Source organism: Brachionichthys hirsutus, unplaced genomic scaffold (genome assembly GCF_040956055.1).
Source record: "Brachionichthys hirsutus isolate HB-005 unplaced genomic scaffold, CSIRO-AGI_Bhir_v1 contig_916, whole genome shotgun sequence".
Classification (NCBI taxonomy): Eukaryota; Metazoa; Chordata; class Actinopteri; order Lophiiformes; family Brachionichthyidae; genus Brachionichthys; species Brachionichthys hirsutus.
In genome coordinates this window covers 282,058-304,013 of record NW_027180327.1, presented here as the reverse complement: position 1 = coordinate 304,013, position 21,956 = coordinate 282,058, and the positions used below count along the sequence as shown (strand labels likewise).

General features: G+C 41.0%; 2 protein-coding genes across 2 annotated transcripts in view; both read left to right on the top strand.

The window, feature by feature from the left end:
- LOC137912850 (plakophilin-4-like) overlaps positions 1 to 4,732 on the top strand; it is a 50,201-nt gene extending 45,469 nt beyond the window's left edge. Inside the window, exons 18-23 of the mRNA XM_068756980.1 lie at positions 97 to 289; positions 641 to 725; positions 999 to 1,116; positions 1,221 to 1,361; positions 1,955 to 2,019; positions 3,739 to 4,732. Of these exons, the coding sequence (XP_068613081.1) occupies positions 97 to 289; positions 641 to 725; positions 999 to 1,116; positions 1,221 to 1,361; positions 1,955 to 2,019; positions 3,739 to 3,984 (848 nt within the window). The 3' untranslated portion in view covers positions 3,985 to 4,732. The remainder of the gene's footprint in view (positions 1 to 96; positions 290 to 640; positions 726 to 998; positions 1,117 to 1,220; positions 1,362 to 1,954; positions 2,020 to 3,738) is intronic.
- Positions 4,733 to 6,842: 2,110 nt separating this feature from the next.
- LOC137912849 (death-associated protein-like 1 homolog) lies at positions 6,843 to 8,534 on the top strand. Its single transcript, XM_068756979.1, has 4 exons — positions 6,843 to 6,949; positions 8,012 to 8,108; positions 8,221 to 8,284; positions 8,399 to 8,534. Exons 1-4 carry the CDS (start codon positions 6,859 to 6,861, stop codon positions 8,513 to 8,515), a joined length of 369 nt encoding a protein of 122 aa, XP_068613080.1. The 5' UTR covers positions 6,843 to 6,858; the 3' UTR covers positions 8,516 to 8,534.
- The last annotated feature ends 13,422 nt before the right edge of the window (positions 8,535 to 21,956 follow it).

Genomic DNA, 21,956 nt, shown 5'->3' with positions numbered 1-21,956 from the left:
AGTTTAGGTCGCTGAACCTATGGAGGCGGCCCCTCCTCCTTGTGTCTCGGTACAGTGTAAGAATATGCAGGGCTCATTTTGCCTCCTCCCTCTCAGGGAAATATGCAATGAGGGACCTGGTCAATCGCCTCCCTGGGGGAAGCACCACCCTGCTGTCGGACGACACGGTGGCTGCCATCTGTTGCACCTTGAACGAGGTCACCAGCAAAAACATGGAGAACGCCAAAGCCCTGGCCGACACTGGCGGCATCGAGAAGCTGGTCAACATCACCAAGGGCAGAGGAGACAGGTGTGTTCGGGCACTACTAGTGAGGCCACACAGTCACTCACTTAACATGTGCACATGCTCAAACTCAATAATAAACATCGGTCATTTGTAGCTGGTGGCTTGGGAAGCATTTAATATAGCCACAGGGAAGGTGGCTGTGAGCGCACGTAGCTTTCACATCCCTGCGGAATGATGGAGCAGCGCTGTAGCTATTTGTAGCCTGCTATATACTCCATAATGTTCCACGTTAAAATGCACTTAGGGGCATTCTCCTTCAAGCACACTGTCCTCTAATATTTACAGTCCAATCTAAAAGTGCACGTGATTCAGGGTGCTCACACTGATTCATGAATGTTCTTGTCTGTTTCCCAGGTACTCTATCAAGGTGGTGAAAGCGGCGGCTCAGGTGCTCAACACACTGTGGCAGTATCGGGATCTGCGTACCATCTATAAAAAGGTGAGGGCGTTGAGGCAGTGGTCATGAGGCTGTATGCTCACACGTGGATGAATTTGGATTTTCCATGATACTAAAGATGTTCTTGTTGTTTTCTTTCAAATCTAAAACGGTCAGAAGTTAAATGAATCCAAATTGCAAATTGTTCCCTTTTTTTCAGACGCATAATGTTCCCTCAGCAGCCAAAAAGGACTTTTCATCAGACGCCCCACGCGTTTTACCACTTTCAATGCTGATCTACCAACCGCTGCTTTTTGCGTTTGTTTTTTCTAACAGGATGGATGGAACCAAAACCATTTCCTCACTCCTGTGTCTACACTGGAAAGGGATCGGTTCAAGTCCCAGCCCACCCTGCCCACCAGCACTGTTCAGACATCTCCAGTCAACCACCCTGGTAGGCTCTAGTTCACCACAGACCCTGCAAGATGAAAATAGATACCAAATGAAACCGACAAACCTCTGGAATTTCAAGAGAAAATGTGTTTTCCCCTTCCACAGCTGCCAGTGCCATGTCGTCTCCTGCCATGCTGGGCGCCAGAGAGCAGAGAGACTCCATCAGAGACTGTCAGAGAGCTCAGTCAACTATGCAATTTTATAATTACCAAGGAGACAGCAGCGTCCATAAGAAGCAGCATACAGGTACACAGATGAATCGCACATCTGGAAGACACTTGGTTTTATATCTTCCTCTGTCTGCACCAGACATCACACCACAGGCAACCCTGCAGTCATCTCTATGCAGGCCGATATCTGTTTCACCGCTCATAACGCTCCAAGCAGTTTCTCTGTCCCTGCCAAGACAGTCTCCTCTTAACATTTCTGCTCGAGCCCCCCGGCTCCCAGATAGTCCGTCGCTTTCTGAGTGCCTCGGAGCTATTTTTGTGGTTTGGATGGTTTTGCAAAGCAGCAAGGCAAACTGGCGAGCGAATGGTGGACGCTCTACAATGGTGCCATTGTTAGCAAGCAGGGCCAAATCAGACAGAGGCTATGAGTGGGTATCCAGACATGAGTCCTTGCCAGTCTATGAGCATAGAGTGGGCAGAGTAAACAAATGAGCCTCCACACATCACACAGCACAGAAATTGTCTTTCAGGATTCCACCAGTCGGATGACGGGCCAACAAGAACACCCATCCCATCCCAAAAACAGACATTGGCCTGAGAAGGGTGTTCATATCTGAGGTGAAGGGTAATTTCAGGTCCGTTTAAACAGTTTCTTTTGACTTTTTGCAGGGTCTGGACAGCCTTCCCCATATTACTACTCATCACCGACAAGAGACGAGCCTCGGAGAACACAGGTGACTATTAGCATGCTGCTTAGATGTTTGCTTCTACCTGGTGGTTTTACATTCACTGTCTAGTTTATTATGTATACACATATGCAGTTGTCCCTCGCTATATCACGGTTCACTTTCAGCGGATGTTTATATTTCCATTATTATCAATATTATTTTATAAGAAAAAATAAAACGTATTACAACACATACAGTATTGCAACATATAAAATACAGTACCGGTATTCTACTTTGCGCTTGTGTTTTTTGTTAAAGTTTTGAAATATACTCGACTGTTACTGTATTTGAATACAAAAGTGTTTGTAGGCATGTGGGAAAGAGTAATGCAGTAGCGGGTGGGTTAATGACTTCATAAAGGTAAAAATACATGTAAAATACGAGCATAAATATGGTGTCACGGGGTCCTGGAACGTAACACCCGCAATAAACAAGGGACAACTCTATGCATACATATATACATAATACTTGTATGGCATATTCCACAGTGGATAAACGCCAATGCCCCCGAATGACCCAGCTCATCAGCTATTGTCTGAGCTGGAGTGAATGTGACTGCTGGGACTGGGATAGTCTGGGTGCATCTCAGGCACCTGTCACCGTAGGACGCATTCATGGGTGTCCAGTCTGATAATGGCCACTGTGAGGAGGGGGGGGGGGATAAGGAGAGAGTTCTCTTGTGGACTTCATCACATTTAGACCTGATAATGTTTATTTCAGTGACACTTCATTTCGCGTCTGGTCTTCTGTTGCATCGTTGTACAAAGACTGTTGATCGGAAAAGTCTGTTTATCTTTTGGTGTTACGTCTGTTGATCTTCCCCCTTGTAGATTAAGAATGTTATTCATCACATATATACATTTGGCTTGACTTTATAGAGCACTTTAAAACAACCGTAGCCGACACAAAGTGCCGTACATGCGTAGATTATTACATAAATAAGTGGAACCTGTAACCTCAAGTTCTGTCACGTGATGTTTATGTTGCTCAGCGTTGTTTCTCCTGAATATGTTCTCTCTCCATATAAAGTAACACTTTCACTGTATGAAATACTGTAAATATCAGTGTTTTCTTTCCCTATTATTGTGACATTGTATGTTTGACAGATCCAGCTTTTCCATACGTTTCCCGTCTTTAAACTAGCGCTAAGCTAACTAACAAGCTCCAGATATTTGAAAAAGAGACATGAGTGTAGATGCTTTATAGAAGACTGTAATCTCTACAGTATATCTGTAACTGCAGTGGAGTAAAAAGATCCCTCAGAATTGTGGTGTACCGGTATTTAAGATATCCTTTTGCCAAAACCCATCAGATTAGCGCATCCTGTTTTGTCAACACGTTTCTGATGGACACTTGTGGAACTTGTTTACGGATGCACCGTTTCCTGTGAAGGAATCCCAGTAAAAGTCACCATGGTGAAGGCGTTTAACATGAAGCAGCAGCTGAATAATGAGTAATGATTTTGTAATGGATTAAAGTTACTGTATTCGAGCTTTTCATGGAGTATGAAGAGATAAAACTGTAAGATTCTATATAAAGGATCATTTCAGTTGGTACTTGCACTGACAGGTTGTAAAGTCCGAATTATAGTATTAACAGTTATTCCTTTTATGATTCCATGTTCATCAAACCTTTAATTACATTACTCGTAACTGTAGTAAGTTACTTACAGACTCTTAACATTTCAGCAGTAAGAAGTTCACCACACGTGTCTTTTCGTTGCAGCCTATGTATTACACAGACGATCCAGGCCGGAGGAACTACGATACGTACAGAATGTACTTCAAACACCCCCACAGCTACGACGATCCCTACTTGGAGGAGGCCATCGCCTACCCACCCACGATGGACTACAGCTCCCAGCCTCATGGACTGAAATCCACCACCAACTATGTGGACTTTTACGCGAGCACACGGAGGCCTTCGTACAGGGCGGAGCAATATCCCGGCTCGCCCGACTCCTGGGTCTAGACCTGGGCTTGATCCTGCTTGAGAACTTCATCCCAAATGCTCCTTGGGGGGCATCTTCATCCTTCAGCAGAAGCGAGGAGCTGGGGAACTTATTCATGAACTTTGGCTTTTCTTTTTTTGTGTGTGTGTGTTTATTGCAAAGAGGGAAATGTGTGTGTGGAGAGAACTTCAGCTGAGCGAAGGAAGAAGGAAGAAGGACGATGGAATGTGTGCCAAAGAAGGGAAGTAAGGAATGTTGATGTTTTTTAAAATAGAGAATAGAAAGTGGGATCATCCTGGGGATCTGTTGAGGAAAGTAAGGAGAAGTACGTCCTGCTGCGTGTAGATGTTAGCTTTAATTTCTTTAAGAGACTCTTGATAGCATGATGAAAGGTGCGAGTCATGTGAGTGAGGATATGAGGTAAGAGCCAAGAGGGGGAATCATGTATGTGCAAAGCGAAAAATGGATCATGAACTCATTTGTGTAAAAATAAATAGTAAACTAATGATGTTAGTGTACAGCGGGATCGAATTATATCTGTACTTAATGTTGAAACTGTGTATTACCATGGAGTCTTGTACATTTCTTTCATTTTATTGTAAATACAGAAAAAGAACATTGTTCCTAGTTTACATTCATCAGCACTAGTTCAGAAACAAACTTGTGCCATGTTAAAGTCTCTATAGTTATATAAATAAATGAAGTATGTGGACAGAGGTGGCATCATAATACAACTCCAATAATAAAAGGTCAGTTTTGTTTTTTAAACATGTCGTTGCATCTTTTCTCAGGTACTTGTGTTTACACGCTGTCTGCTTCTATTCTGTTCACGCAAACAGAACTGAGTGTGAACGTTGAGCTCAGGAGGAGAGACGAAACACTTCTCTCTTCTGAGTTGTTTTCTCTGCTCCCGCAGGACAAACTGTCTCATTTAATTTCATTCACCCCCCAAAAAAACACTTTGAACCAGCAGATCGGTGTTTGGTTCCGCCGCACTGAGGCACAACACTGAATCATTACTAATAGCCCCCCCGGCTTACACTTGGATAATCAATTTAGTCCCTTGATCGAGGAAGAATATTATTTCAAAGATGAAAGCGTATTTTATATTGAACCAAAATAACACTGTTACGCTTTGAATATTGAACAAATCTCACAGTCCCGGAAACGGACCAGTTGATGTTCTTTATAATGAGCTGCTTCGAGCTATTGTCTGCCGGTAGACGCTCCTACTCCGGGATCCCCCGCTCCCAAACATTCCTACTGCCCGCTTCCCAAATCAAATGAATTACTGTTTATTATATATGTTTAAAAGCCAAGAAAATATAATGGGGACATTTAGCAGTGTCTCATATGGAAGGATAACATCCGCATATTAACTCGGATCTATGTCCGTACTAATGTTACGCTGTTGCAATGCAAAACTTCATTTAACGGCATAAACCAACGGCAGAGCAAAAACAAACCAGATTTATATGCTTCTAAATGAACTGGCCAAGCTCCAGATTGGCTTCCTCACATCGCAGGCTGAGAGACTCGGTATAATTGAAGCTTTGCAGAGAATCCAATACCACAAAAGAAATCCAGACCAGAGACCGCACCCCCCCCCCCCCCCCCCCCCCAAAAAGATGCCGAGTATCAACAGAGAAGTAAATGTTGTGATATTTATCAGATAGAATGGTAGAACAGTACAAGTACTGTCAAAACAATAAGATGCAGTACAGCACAAGTACAATCAAACACCGTCTAAAAGAAGCATTAAAAAAAAGCCCTTGTCTTGTTTCCATTGAAAGTCCTTCGTATTCAATTCATTGACATTATTATTATTGTAACAATTGAATACACGCTAAAATACTCAGATTGCCCAGAGAGAAAACACCAGCTTGTGAGCTTCATGAATAACGTAAAAGCATTTCAGGGGAAGGTCAAAGAGGAGCTCGGCTGGAGTTGCTGATGCTCCCTGAGCAATAAGTTCCAAACTAACGTCACTAGAATCAGAACTAGTTTTCCTGCTTTGAAATAAAAATGATGTCGTTGCAGTGACGTGTGGAATGAAGCACAATTTAAAGTGAGCGTTTCCCAGCTGCCCTCCAATGGAATGAATATTCTGCTGTGATTTTAAGATTTTAAGCTCCAGCTATCGAAGCACTCATTCTGCCCAGCAAATGGAGGAGACTTTTTCTCTTTCAATGTTTTCAAATTGTTCAAAATAGTGGGAAGAGGGTCACACAGAGGTGAGAGAAGTTGTATGCGGACGGTTTTTTATCGCTTTCAGTCTGTTCCAGGTGAGTTTAAAAAAAATCCTTGATTTAGCATGTGGCACACAGAATTTATTTTAAGATTCCTGTTTCCCATGAAGCACCAAAGTGGCAGTGTTTTAATCTCCCTGGATGTTATATATAGATATGTAAATATATATATATATCTCAGTATGTCCATCTTTACATGTACAACTACTGCGCTACCATATTATGTAATTCTACCTTTTTCCATTAACCTTTCAACTGGTCTTATTTTCCAGAGGCTTGAATGCATTCATCTTGTATCTTGTAAACTATTTATTCTCCAGCCTTTTTCAGACGCTTCTTCATTCAGCACAGTTTTACCATGCTTTTCAAAATAAGAGCTTTTCCATATCAAAGTCACTTGGTGCACGCGGCTTCACACGTATTTGTCGTTTATTGTCTTTAAACTATTTCTCAAGCTGACAGACTGTTTCATTGTCCCAGCTTCTCTCCATAGTTGTGGAACGACTCGGACGGTGCGCCTTTCTGGCTGGAGGCTTCCTGCCGCTGCACGTGACGTCATCGCAGCTTGCGTATAAAAACAACAAAGTGGGCGTTGTGAACTAAGAGTTTGGTTTCCCTTTGACTTTTCCCGCTGAGAGTATCGTAATGGTGCAGCAGCTCAGCAAGTCTGCAGCGAAGGACGGTGCTCTGCTGAAGGGAGGCCGCCCCCCCCTGAAAGGAGGCCGCCCCCCCGCAGGTAAACTCACCTTCACGCGTTTCTGCAGCCGCTGATCGTTGTTTTATGCTCGAAGACGAAGATTCGTCGTTCGGCGCTGCTCAACCCAGAATTCGCTGGCGCAGGCCGAGAACCAGCGAAGGAGCACGAAGCATCTCGGCTGCTTTTTAGATCCTTATGACACGCACTGTGTTTTACTGTGATCGAATCTCGTGCACGGATTTGCTGATTTCAGCATCAATCAGGCTGATTTTCTGCAGCCGCTCTTCAGGCCTCCGTAGCATTCTGTTCCAAATGGCGACATCTGCTGGATGCTTGCGAATTCACGGAATGCAGATGTATTGATTATTATTTTTTATTACCGCGGTTGTATTTTGTGTTTTACCTCAATTATAATGACGTCACTGAGCTTGTTAAGACTGACTGCAGAACAAATTCTCGGATTGTGTTTTAATTTTGTCTCCTTGCTTTCTTTGTGTTATCGTTTTGCAGGTAGAATTCAACCGTTGTTTTATTGACAGTGAAATGGCGAATGTCCGAATCACACTTTTTGTAATGTCAAATATTTAAGATAAAATGCTGGTGTTTAATTCTTGCGGGAGACTCTTATTTTATTTTATTTTAATGCGACTCCAAATCTCAGGCTGTCTAACTTCTGAGTTTCTTTTCAATTTACTGTTACATTACATTTATGAGGTTGACTTGAGATTTAACTCATAATAATAATGAACAGCAAATGTTAGATAATTTGGAAACTATATGGACTTTGGGATGCAAATATTTTTACTCACTGCTGTGATGCCAGTTTCAGACTCCTGAGGATTTAATCTACTGTTAAAGTTGCACGTACCTGACAGAGCATTTACCCTCTATCATCCTCTGACCATCTGCAGTATTTTTACACATTAATATAACACTAGAAAAGCTTCAATTGTTTAAGTTTCTCAATCTAAATTGTTCTGTTTTGTAACTGTTGAAAATTATCTACGATTAGATTTTTCCCAGTAAAGAGAAGGTTGGTCTCAACAATGCATCCTTGTACTGCTTCATCTACCTAATCTGCTCTCTTCTCTGCGCCTGTAGTGAAAGCTGGTGGCAAACGGGTGGCCAAGAAAAATGTGGAGGAAGTTACCCCCCATGGGACCCCAGAGAAGGAGACCAAAAGGCCTGAGAAATGGAGGTAAGATGCGAAATATAGGAAATTTGTTTGCACTGTAGACTTGTGTAGACTAAATAAATTAGCTGTAAATTTAATGTGAAACTCTTGTTCGAAACCTGTGAATTTGCAAAAGGTCCCTCGCCACATCCAACAGGATGCAACAAGTTGGTATTCTTCTGACGGGAACGCTCGACAAGGTAAACAAAAGCATTCCCTTTTGCATTGTTCATGCCTGCTGAGGAAACCGGATTAGTGCCGGTCAGGCATGAGTTCTTTGTAGTTATTAACCCCCTTGCCTGGTGTATTTGCAGCTGAGTCATGACTTTCCAGAGACTCCGGTGAGTGTGAGGCACGGCAAGGTGCGACCTTCAATTGAGAAATCCCACTCCCCCAGGACTTTTGTCATCCAGCAGCCAAGGAAGTTTTGAATATGTTTAAGTGCAGCCCAGAGGGAATAGTGTTAAGTGAATACGAATAAAGAAACTCAAAAGTTGATGGGGGGGGGGGGGGGCATTAGTCAATCTATATTTGCAATAGATTATCTTTTCCAAGCTGTTCTCATTTATGAGAATACTGAGAATTGGCATTTAATGCGTGTTTGGAAGTAAAGTTTTGTAGTTCTACTTGGCAACTTGGCAGCAGATGGAAAACAATGGCATTTTGTATATTTAATGCTATCGTGGGGGCTGTAAACTGTGCTCTTGGATGGCTTGCCCCCCCCCCCTCTGTATTCACTATTTATCATTTGGCACTTATTGGATTAATAAAAGGAATTGCATAATAATGCTTGATTTGCAGACCTCCTGATTACTAAATGTGTTGTAATTCACACAACGACCATTAGATGGCAGTAACTACACAGCATGGAGAATCTGCAAAGGTTCTATTCACACAAGTGCAAACTTTATTTTTAGCATGCATTCCCCTCCTCTTGCTACAAAAGGTTCTATTTGGTACAAACATTCCATTTGATGTTCCAAGGAAGCGCTCCATGTTGGATAAAGAACCATTTTGAATTAATGGTTAGTTTTCATAATCCAATATGTCCCAGCAAGGATACAGTCTGAAGGATAGCAATTCCCTCAGGCCTCTGTTAGGCAATGACTGGCGAAGTTGTATTCTACTTGTCATTACTTGACACTTGAGACAAAAGTAACTTCATGAGAATGAGCCGGAGAAACTATTATGCAATCACATCGGAACTCGTGCTAAACCAAGTTGCACATTTCAAAAAGATCAAACTTCGATGGACGTCCTTTCGCTGAGGTGGCGGTGCAGAGAAGTATGGGTTCCTGTTTGGTTTGTCATTGTTTTCTGCAGTGAGTTATGAAGGAAGACTCCTGTTCTTGAGCGCAGGCATGCGTGGCTTTCTAAACGCGGTGGGGGCTCGAGGGGATGGTGGCCAAATGGTTTCTAAACCGTTCGTTGGTTTCCACTTGGCATTCCTGGAGCCTGCTTGTGTTTCAGGTTTCTATCATACCATGTCTGTGCTGATAATAAACCCAACAGACGTATTGATCTGTCATAGCAGGAAAAGCACTAATAACATTAACGATTGCTCTGTGCTGTGCAAACGCCCCAGTAAGTCATGATGCTGTGACAGTGAGCCAGCAGGCAGAGCATCACCACGACGACTGAGACCGATGCAGCTAAATGGAACTCAGCCATCATTGTTTCAATTATTCATACTCGCATGTCCTACTGGGGACAAGTTAAGACGTCTTCTGGATAACCTCTTCGTCAGACGACGTTCGGCAAGGAAGGATATAAAGTATTTTGGTTTTATTAACACAACTGATGGAGCTGATCCTGGGCATCACCAACAATGCCAGTTTTGGGATGTAGCGGTGAGAGAATGCAGCTCGTGGGCGCATTAAGACCAAATCGGTAGCACCTACTAACTTTTAACACTCTGTTGCCGTTATTACTTTAAACAGGATTTGCTTTAACCCACAATGTTTCATTCAAATTCAAAGTTATGTCACACATTAGAAAATAAAGTGCATGTATTAGATATTCAAATGTAGGGGGTCTAAGCTACCTGAACAATGGCAGGAATACTCTGACTAATTCTGACCTGTGCACACCTTCACACTGTAGAATGCTTCTCAATAAACTCTTTCACGTACCTAAAATACAACGGAGTCCGTTTCTACCCGTTTCCTCGTGCAACATTTCTGTGCTCATTTATTGGCCTTTCTGTTTGCATCAGAAGAGTTCACGAATGATATCGGTTCGCCTGTACTCCGAGGAAGTGGGCGGCGATGGCCTTGTCGGCCCAGCGTATCGACCCCGTGTTCTCCACGATGCTCGTGCTGTTCACACGCGCCTTTGATGCCGTCTGCATGAGAAGTCCGGAGCCCTCTCTCGCTCTGTTTGAGGAGCTGAGCAGTTGGTGGTCTTCTGACTTGCAGACATGGTGCATTTCTCTGCCAGTGTCTGCCCGTTCCCAGCCATCTGAGGAGCCTCGCTGACCCCGTGACGCCCACCACACTGCTGTGAAAACACACCGACCATAGAGCACCGCCTCACACAGAGGACTGGGATCACTGGGATCACTGGGATGTGGTTGGAAGCCCCGGAAAGGGTGTTGACAACATTTCACTTTTAGGTATGCCAGTTCACTGTACAATAATAAAAGTGACTGTTTTGTGTTGCAGCTTAAATAAGTAGCAAAATGAAATTATATTAAAAAATAATGGCCGAATGTTATCCTTAAAGGCAGGATAAAATATAGTAATCTGTCAGCTTTATTGGTCAGACTAAGAACGGTCTTTAAAGTTCTGCTCCTTCGGTGAAGCTTTTACCTGATTACGAGTTTCAGTGTCTTGCTAATAAAACAGTCTGTGCTGATTAGGATTAAATGTTCAAATGTGCAGTAGACTCAGATTCAGGGTCGAGCTACTGAATGGCATCCTTTTAAGGGCCACTCATACAAGCCTAAATGATGGAGGCTAAATTTACAGGAAAGCTTTGACAGCTGTTTCAAAACCAGCTTCTTCTAATGTGCATCATTAGTTTACCGCTCTAGACTGCTACTTTAAAAAAATGCCCGTCAAATTGCTTCTAGTTAGATGCATTACACAGGTGGTGGTAGAAAACATGATCTACTTCCTTTAATAACAGTTCTTTCATTCAAAATATTATCTGTATACAAAAGTAGATTTGAATGGGCATAACGAGTATGCATAGCAGGTACTGCGTGCTTCTGTTAGAGACTGGTACATCTGATGTAAAGCGGTATTTCCAGGTGATGTCATTTAACTTGAAATGTCCTTTGATGTTTATTGCAGCAGTTTCATTGGGTTTAATGAGGAAATAACTTGAGACACAAGATATATTTATGAGATAAAAGTTCACGTGTAATTACACATACTTGGACTGAGTGGAGCTGAGAATTGTTAAATTATTGTTTGTTAATTCAATTACTTGCTTCATCTAAATCAGCCAAATGACAAAAAGATCAATTTTATCCAAAATTCCAAAGATACAAACAGAAAAAAAAGAAAATTGTTACAATCAGACAATGGTTGCCAATATTGCTTTAAGAGTGACTTAAATGATTATATTAATATTTTTATGCACTCTGATATTTGGCTTACTGGAGAAAAGGTGATCTCGCTGCACAAAAATGAAACAGCCTGTGGAAATTGTAAGAATAAAAATGCTGCGAGAATCAGTGCTTTAGACAGACTCAAGTATCTCTTCCATCTAAATACTCTTTCTGCTTGTCATGGCTTTCTTTCACTTTTACTATCATCATCACACTGTCATCTATTTTATGAGGTTGTAACTAATAAAAACAGATCATGTAGTTCTCTTTGAGAGGCTTCTAAGAAGTTATTTTGTTAGTTTGTTGCTTTTTATTCATTTATTTATTACAATTCGCATGAATCATAATTTATTATGCTCAAAAGTATCCAAATCAATTTAAATATCGGAATTATTTGAAGAGGGATTATCACTAGTTCCAAAACCGGACTGTGTCACATCACCAGCAACGTTTACCAGCCTGCATCTCACGGTTGTCCCAAATACATGCGCGTCGCATCGCCCGCATCCGGGCACGTCCATGAGGCATGCATGTGGGGATGGGGGAGAGGAGGAGGAGGAGGAGGAGGAGGAGGAGGAGGAAGGAGGAGGAAGGAGGGGGTAGTTTGCCTTGCTTGATGTGCCTCCCTCGCAGATGACCTCATGCGGGGAGGAGGAGGCGGGGCTAGTGATGGGTTAATGAGACCTCAAGGAGCGTATTGACACGTGACACAAACTGTGTCGACACTGTTGATCTCTCAAATGTAGATCTAAAATCATTGCAGGTAAACAAAATGAAAAAAAGATGGAAAAACTCTAAACCCAACATTAGCCTGTGAAATAATATTTAATCTTTATTCAATTGCTAGTCTCCCACTTAAACTATGATCATCTCTGTATAATATCATTTCCTCCGCTTGTTTGCTGAGTGAAGTTGTTCATGTGAAGAGTTCAAATTGTGCTTGTTTGTGTAAATGCTCAAGAGTTGGCATGTAAATTATAGCAAATTTGTATGTAATAAAATTCAGAGTTAAAATGTTTATATGGGATTTTATTAACCAAAGTGTTCAATCATATGAAATAACACACTAAAAATGGATTAATTCACACATTTCCGAGAACGATCCATGAATGGAAGCAAAGCGGAAATCCAATAGGCGACAGCAAACAATGTAATCTCCGTCCACGAACCCGCGACAAGTCGATACATTTCGTTTCCTTTTGTCGCGGCACTTCCGAACGACACGACTCCTGTCCGGGTCACGTGGGTTTCTGTTAAAGCGATACGCACCAATCCGGGGATTCACGCATGCGCACTCGACACGGTGACGCGCAGTGTCGTTCGTCCCATCCCGAGGCGGAGCGCCGCCGCCGCGGCCGCAGTCCCGGAGCCGACCTTGGTTGATGAAGTTGGGGCAGAGTTGTTGTGGAGATACGCTGGAAGACTGGGAGAACTCTCTGGGTACTTTCACGTCCATGACATTTATCAGGTAAGACATTGAGGATAGCTCTCAGGTGCGAGTTAGCCTGAAGAAGTTAACTTTACTGAAGTACAAATGAAAAGTTCCTCCGGTCAGAGTTCCAGCTTCGGCGGCTCGTTGGGGGGAGAATGTCCGGACATGCCCACCGAGTCAGCCCGTCAAGCCACCGGAATGACGGGCTGAAGTTGTTTATCGTCTTTGTCTATTTTCTTATGTGGGAGTTAATTTATGTTTTTTACGTTATCTAGGTTTTACGCTAATTAAACATTTCACCTTTTCCGTCCACAGGAAATAACTCTTAATATCTTACTTAAAATAAATCACATGTTTATAATGAAAGGCTTTTATTATAGATTGAGGTTATAACATTAACACAAAATAATGCATGTAATGCATTTTTACAATTTTATTTTAATGACCTTTTTAGGCATACATGCCATTTAATGATGTCCCCAAAGCAAATTTACAGTTTCAATGAGAAACACTTGCAGTATAATTATAAATAAGTACAAATATGTCTTTATTATTGTGTAGTTCAAGTTAAAAGCTCTTTAATTATAAATATATAAAAATTGATTTATTAATGTTATTTATTATTTTTATTGAATTTATTGAGTGTCCCCTAAATTGCGTTCCACCTGTTAGTTTGTGGTTTTTAGCCTTCTGAACGAAAGAAAACGACAATTCATGAACTAACGTTCAGGAAGTGTGATCTCTCTTTAGGAGAGAACTACAAAGAGCAAAGTGAGGTGAGCATCAACAATCTGTTGCCTTTTTGTGTGTGCCAGTTTTATGTTGTTAATCTGTATGTCCTACTGTTAAATTTCCACCCTGTTAGTCTAAATTATGAAGAAAGTAAACCACCTTTGAAAAAATTCCAAAACATATTTGATCTATAGACTAAAGTACTGTTTAAGTCTGGAGAGACAGATAGATAAGTTTGCTCTTTCATAGAGCAATGGCTAATTTAGTTGAAAATATTCCACCCTGTTAGGTATATAAACTTTCACAGTTCATTTCTTAATATTAATTTTTATTTAAGTGCTTGAGCTTTACCAATACAAGTACCTGAAGGTTCAATATGTCATTTAACTGATACAAAGTTAAAAACACAAACAATTCATATTTTTTTCACACTGAAAAGTCACCAGCAGCCAGGAATGACCCAGCTAAGGGTTGTTAAGTGAAGCTAACGCTACTGTGCTACCATTATTTTAATGTCATTGATCTTAAAAAAATGTCTAAATATTTTGCAAACTATGATTGACGCTGTATTTAACAATTACCGGTAATCGATTCAATCAGGTCAAATTGTCAACGGCCAAGACGAATCTGGTGGGTCAAATAGTCATTTAGTCTGAAATAGAGCTACACTTTAGGATTTTAATCAATCGTTAATTAATACTTTAAATCACAGAGTCAAACGGTCAATCAGATGAAATGATTAAACTCAACCCACAGATGAGATGACGGTGAGAACAGTTTGTGTGTTTCATTTTACTAAACTTCCTGCTCACCGGGACGCAGATGTCTCACTGAGGCTTTCTCTTAACTGTGTGGTCTCCTTTGATGCTAATGTTAGTCTGCATTTTGTGATTGGATGCTTTGAAACCAGAGCCCAGCCCAGATATAGTACGCGTAGAGCTACAGGACTGTAATCTTGTCAGCCCACATACTGAAGACTGAATCGTGTTTGACCGTTGGCTGTTCACTTTTGCTGAGTTCAGCACATTTGCAGGAGGAATCGGCGAGTAACTCGGTTAAATATTTTGAAAATGCTAGCCTTATTTTCCCCTTTGGAGCAAATCCTGTAAATGTCAGGAAGGTGCTTTGATCAGGGTGAATACGTGATGTCATTGATTCAAGGTGATCTCTGAACAAGTGTTATGACGTTGTTATAACCTCATGACCTCGGCATAGGCTGCTGCAGCATTTGCTGATTTCGCTGTCAAGTTATTCTCTGATACGAGCTTCAAGGGCAATTCCACTGGACAGACTGTGCTCATTTATCATTTTACACTCTGCAGGTGGATCAGGCTCTGCTGCTGGTTATCATTCTGAAGGACGTTTAACCTGGAGATAGTGCATATTAAATTCCATATGTCATTTCAGGCAATTTTATGCTGATTATGAAACCAATAGAGTGATTTGCACGCCTCCATTGAAAGGCTAGGTCCAGCCGGATTGCCAGCAGACTGCAGGGTTATGAGTTGTTCCCACTGCAGAGCACGCACCTCGCTGGACGTGCCACACGGGCTCCCGCCTCCCGGCCTGGTTCCCATGGTCCCCGGCCAGTTGGCCGCTAACAGATGCTGGCATCAGAGCCACATTGTTATGTCTGAAGAGCGAAGGTTACTGGACCAATTGCGTTCTGAATGGTTTGTCATTGATGACGATGATTTTGTCATTTTGAACGGGGCTTCTCATTGCAGAGGCGGATCCAATGGGAGGGATGCATGTTTAGACTTTAGTTGGTACCATTAACCCCGCCGGCAGCATCCTGTTAAACCACAGTTAGTGAACGACTACTTAATGTTGTGGTGGAAGGCTTTGAAAAACGAATTCCAAATCTGAAGATCTTCGTATACTGAAAGCTAAACCCCAGGGTCTTGTCTTGCGATGCTCTTACAGTGTACTCGTATGTTCAATCTCAAATAATTCCTGTGCCACAGAAGATGTGGCCTTCTGGCTTGAACTTGGGACCTCCCAGGACAGCTGCCTGTGTGTGTGTGTTGTCTGTCCCAGCCGTGATATTTTAACATGTCGGTATCACTGAGGTGGTTTCAGACCAGGGTGTCTGAAGTTTGAAGCAGAAGCTGTTAACCCTTGAGCTGCTGCCGCTTGAACAGAGCAGAGGCTGTTATTCAGTTTGCTTTGGTCCTCACACAGCCTCCTGCAATTAAATTGCTGAAGTGACCATAAAAGTCTGACAGGGCGCACACTGAAAACATGTGGTAGCGGTTTCAATTCCCCGTTAATTGTTCTTTGAGAAGAATGTCACAACTACATTATGAAAACTGTGATTTGTGAAATGTTTGGATATTTACCATCAGGCGAAAGAAGCTTATTCTCTGTGTGTCATAAACGCTGTCAAAGAGATATTGTCTCATTGAATTTGTTCAGGTCTGCTGACAAGTTGTTTAATCGCCCATCAGGTCATCTGTTAAGACATCACAGAATAACAGCCAAACAATTTGCGATGTTTCTATTTTAGTGATGCCTTTGATTTATGACCTATTGTTGTACATTCTGATACATACTAATAATAAATGTGTCAAAATCAAACTACATGCATTCACGTTTGGAAGGGTTTCTTAGTAACAGCTGTTATTGATTTACATTTTTGTCCAGATTTTTGAATTGTTCAGAGCACTTCACAAATGGATAATTGTGGAATTCTGGATTTGTTACAAGGTGCTTACAAATAAATTACTCAGCGATTTGTCTCTTTGACATCAGCAGAGTAAATACTGTACTGTAAATACTTATTGTACCGTCCTGTGTTAATTTGTCAGTTCTTGGAAAAGTAGTTTTTTTGTGTGGATTTGACTTCAGCTTGGGATCGGAAATATGTTTTGAAGCACTGATGGGGGATGCCTGTGCTGATCAGTTTGGGTACACTATGGTCTAGTTAATAGTCCCAGACAAGATGATTTGTATTGCACCTAAATTATTTACTGCAGTGTATATGAGACTCTAATGAAATATTTATATTTCTCCAAAATGGTTTGGGCGAGAAATTATGCTCTTACCCCCGTGTGGAAACGGCGACAGCTCGCGCAGCTCTCACAGACTCACAAGAGGCGACTGCAAACACATAAACTGATAGATTTGTTTAGTAAATCTAAAATCAAACACTACACACTGATGTGCGTGTCGTTTTTTCTTTTGGAAGTAAATTGTTGCTGGTTGAAATTCTCACATTTATTTGTCACTATGATAAGAAAACAAATAGTTCCAATTAGTGATGTTTATGGTCTCCTTGAAGTTCTTTTTTTCAATGTTTTTTTTTTCAATATTTGTATCAAATTAGTATTATTCATTCCACAATTATACTGTCATCACCATTTTAACACCATAACAGTATTCTTGTGGGTCTTTTTCTTGAGCAAGGCCTTCAGGCTCTTCTCAAATACACAGTGAGGATTTCTCAGCCTGGGTGAGACTTTTCTTCCAACCTCAGTATATTCCTGTCATAACAATGACTTTGAGAATTGGACCTTGTTTGGATCAGGTCTTATTTTGATTTGTATTTGTGTAGTAATTTTCTCTGACCAACAAATCTTAGCACAAGGAGAAACTAGCAGTGTTTGCGGGACCCTTCTTTAGACTTTAATCATTACCTGTTAATGTTTTACCCTTATTCAAACACCAGGCTTCCTGGGAAGTGAATGTCGAACTGATTGTGAGAAACAATGGTTCAGTTTTATTTTTTTATTTTCCCCCAGATGTTCATTAACATTGATTACAATTGCAAATCAGTCGGAGTGCTAAAGTTTATTCAGTAGTGATGGCAGGAGTTAAAGACCAACACTGATGAGATGATTGTTTTAGCTCAGCGTGCTTTTGTTTCCAGCGCCTGCTGATGACGGGGGAGGGCTGGAGCATGTGGTGAAAAATACCAATTGTGTAATTGATGTAGGGCTGAAACCACTCTTTTCTGAAGAATTGCTCAAATTCAGATAAAGTTCTGTGTTTCTCATGGATCATTATTTCTGTTACAATATATTTACGTCTGATGTTGATGTTCCACAACCTGCAAAGCAAGTCATGAAGAAGGGCATAGAGAAGAAAGTGTCAAAAAGACTGCACAGGAAGAGACAGGAAAGTTTCCAAAGGGCTAAATAATAATAAGAATCACTGCTAAATAAAAAGGAGAACACAGTGTCTGTACTGTCAAACAGAATTTGTATCATAATAGTGCTTCATGGGTGGCATGGTGGCACAGTGAATGTGGAACAAAGTACGCTTATCTGCAAAATATGACGCTAAACCGTAGCCACCAAAGGTAGCAGTACCACAAATTAGTTTCACCACCTGAAATGCCATCCACTTCAAAATGAAGAATGCCTCAAACTCCGCATGTCCATGTCTCCTCGCACACCACATAAAATGTCAAAGAAACCAGAAAATACACCGAAGCAAATTACCATGCAATTATTTACTTTTATTTTTTAAAGCTGGAGTGCAGCAGCCCGGTTTGACCCCCTTTTTGCAAGAAAATTTCCAATCCAACAGAAGGGTCTTCAATCATTATATTCATGTCATTTTATGCATCAAAGTGTTGAATTTGATATTTATATAGTGATTTAGAGGAGAAATCAGAATATCGAGATATATACTGCGATAAAGCCTAAAACCTAGATATTACCGTAGTTTTGATTGATGTGACTCACATTTCTGTAAAAAAATATCTAACTTTGTTTTATTTACTTTATAACCTTGTTTCATTTAACATTTCACGAAGCCATTACATTTTTCATTTAACTTTATTAGACATGCTGCTGATCCGGAGAGCTCCCTGCACTTTGTTACACTTTTCAAATGTTCACAATTTTGTCTAAATTCTGTTTAATAAACATGCTTAAAGGCATTTAAACAAAGTTAAGGGCTGGGGTTTGTATTATTCAAAATTTTGACGCCAATATCTTCACTTTTACTGGAAATGAATATCAGCTCCAAAAATCGGTTATCGGCCTCCTTGACTACTAATAATCGGTATCAGCCATAAAAACAAACCTTAGTGGTCGCTCACTAGTCCAGACCTGTGCAGGAAGCCTCAGTAGATCTTTAAAATTCCTTCCGTTCATGTTGGTGTAAAAGAAAGCACTAATGTTATTATTGTCTCCAAGTTGTGAACACTGAAAACATTTCCTGTCTGTCAAATCAACATCCTGTGACAATTGATTGCACACATTCTCTACAGTTTGTACAATAAATTCAATCTGTTCATCCACTTTGAAGAAATTATCAATTAATGCATTTAAATATTCAATAGATCTTGAGTGCCCAGGAAATCCTAGTTTCATATGCAAAATGAACCTGAGTACAGCAGTCCCTCATTTATCGCGGGGGTTAGTTTCTAAAAATAACCCGCAATAGGCGAAATCCGCGAAGTCGTCAGCTTAATCTTTTTACAATTATTATATATGTTTTAAGGCTGTAAACCTTTTACCACACACTTTATATTGTACCCCTGCACCCTCTAATTGGCTATCTCATAATCGATTGGAACGTTTCTGGTCCCTTTCTTTAATGCTATAGGACACATGAGCTGTCAGTCAAAACCTTCAACCCGACGCATCAAATCCTTCCGTCACGTAGTTTGTGTGAGAGGACAGATGTTTGGTAAGTTAGCGAACAGCATTTAACATGAAATTAGCCCCAAATATCTAAAGACACGTAGCTGTTATATTTATTCAGCCTGTTCTGTTTTGTGTGTATCAATAATAAATTGTGTTAACTGTTAATCTTTACTGTTGACAGGTCCATTCTCTCCTCATTTGATGTGGCTGTGCTACAGCAGAACACAATGCGTGTTCAAGCTCGGTAAAAAAAAACATGCAAAATTGCATTAAAACAATCCGCGAAAGATGAACCGCATTATATGGAGGGACTACTGTAGTAGCAATGGTGACCTTGTGGCCAAAACATAAAGACAGATGAGCAGTCACGGGTAGCCATGCATCCTGTTCCATTTCTCTTAGGACGAGGTAATAATAACCTTTGGTTACAATAGCGCCACTGAGACTCTGCTATCCTCTATACTCCCCACACTTCCTTCTCCGAGGGTTTGTTAGCTAGCTTCCCATTGTTTGTGGACCACTTGATCTCACCACCCTGGCCAGGCGTGTTTCCTGCCCTCAGTGAATGCACAACGAAAGAACAGATAATTACAGAGTTCACAGGATGGTAGTGTTTAATAAACTGAATTTCAGGTTCAGGTAATGGAAGTTTTAGAGTGATCATTCGTGTGGGATCAGATGATAAAGGGAACCGACTGGACATTTTGACAGGCATGAATGCACAGGATGGAAAAAAGCTGCAATCCTGGAAGAGTGCTGAAGTTTATCGGTGCTTAAGGCTGTTCTCTCTATTGTGTGTCACCTAACAGATGGAAACAGACTCTTACTGTCAATGTGTGTGAAATACTTCCCTGCCAGCAGCAATTGGGTCAAACAGTCCTGTTTTCATTCTATATATCGCTGTCTTCTCAGATAACTGTGGTATAGCTCGATGGCCCCATTAACCGCATGTCACATCTGTATTGTATAGTCGAGGATTGTTTCTTCCTCACACCCTGTAAGGATTTGAACTCCATCAAGTCTAGAATGACCTGGAAAAACATAAATGTTGATAACCCGAGGTTTCCAATTTCTGTTGTCTGAATGGAAACCGTGTCTATATTGTTCAAGTCCCTGGAGTCCTTTCATTGTACCTGACAGCCTAAACGTCAAGGTCATACAGCTGCCATATGCGTGATGCAAAATGCCAGCAATGGGAAGGCACTCTTAACGTGCACTGTTATTGTCCAGATAAGTTCCTATGGTAAAGATCCCCCAACCAAACTAGCTGAGGAATGTAATTACGCTTAGCATTTTCTATTGCAGAGTACAATGCCCTTATTACTAGTCAGAGGTGCAGATGTACAGCTGCCCTATTTATTTTATTTATTTTGAAATGACAGACTCTTATATGCCAACTTTCAACTAGTTTGACGGCCAACCATCTCAGCATCCTCGTTTTCTGAGCTGATCATGTAAACACATGCTCTTCTGAGGTTGGAAATTCCCAGACTGTGATTACTGGTCTACCATCGCTATGAATGCAGCACAAGCACACACTGCATGCACGCTCAGGAAGAAGACGCGCTGTGTGTGGTTTTGACTGGTTTTTGCAAAGTAACAATCTCATTAAAGTTACCCAACACAGTTTTAACAGATGATCTGTGTTACATGCCCCTGTACAATGCTGCAACCACCAACATGTTGTGATGAAGCATGCTTTATTATTTTCAAAGGCTGAACTAGTAATGAATCCATCTGCTCATCACTAAATATGTTCAGGAAGCGTTTAAATCGTCGGAATAAGCTATTTGTATATTCATGTAAATCATTCTTATGAATGTCAGGTCAGAATATGTTAGAACTGCAGGGTCTTCATGTCTGTTTAACAGTGTGATGGTGATCCCACTTTAATAAGTCTTTGATCATTATATACAAGATGCCTCTTCTCCCTCATGTTGCTACCTGTTAGTCATTATTCATAACTAAAGTCTAATTACACTAAGTATGCTATAATGATTCATACTCGTGTGACGCAATAGAGCATAAATATACACATCAGCAGCGTTGACATATATGACGATGGCATCATTTCCAAAATTAACCACATTTTTATTGTGTAAGGAAAGCTACAACTTCTTTTACAACAATGACTTCAACACTATTAAAGAAAATGAAAATGACCAAAGTCATTACCAACACAGAAAGATAATGTTATATTCCATTATTGAGGATTCTAAGATCTTTTTTTTTTTCTTTTTTACAGTGTAATCAAATACAATGACAGACATTTGAAGCAATCAACCAAAGCTTTGTATGACTTCTAACATTTGTGCCTCGTGGCACAGCCGTCAGTTTAATTGTCAAAAATGTGACTGAAAGTATCCATGTTGTTGTTTACAGCCCTGCTTCTACGCTGTGGCTCCCAGAGGCTGAGCTGCTTGAACATCTAAAAGTGGCTGATGGATTCATGCCTCTGGATAAGAGGAGGTGATGGTAGATTATGTTGAAGAGGTCTCAGACTGTATTCTCACGGTTCAGTCAGTACGGGGGTGGAAGGAATTTATGTTGGA

Bases quoted from the DNA above. Each gene is read 5' to 3' on its own strand.
- LOC137912849 (XM_068756979.1), top strand. From the start codon at position 6,859: ATGGTGCAGCAGCTCAGCAAGTCTGCAGCGAAGGACGGTGCTCTGCTG. The intron at 8,109-8,220 runs GTAAGATGCGAA...AATTTGCAAAAG, and splicing joins AAAAGGCCTGAGAAATGGAG to GTCCCTCGCCACATCCAACA. The intron at 8,285-8,398 runs GTAAACAAAAGC...GTGTATTTGCAG, and splicing joins TGACGGGAACGCTCGACAAG to CTGAGTCATGACTTTCCAGA.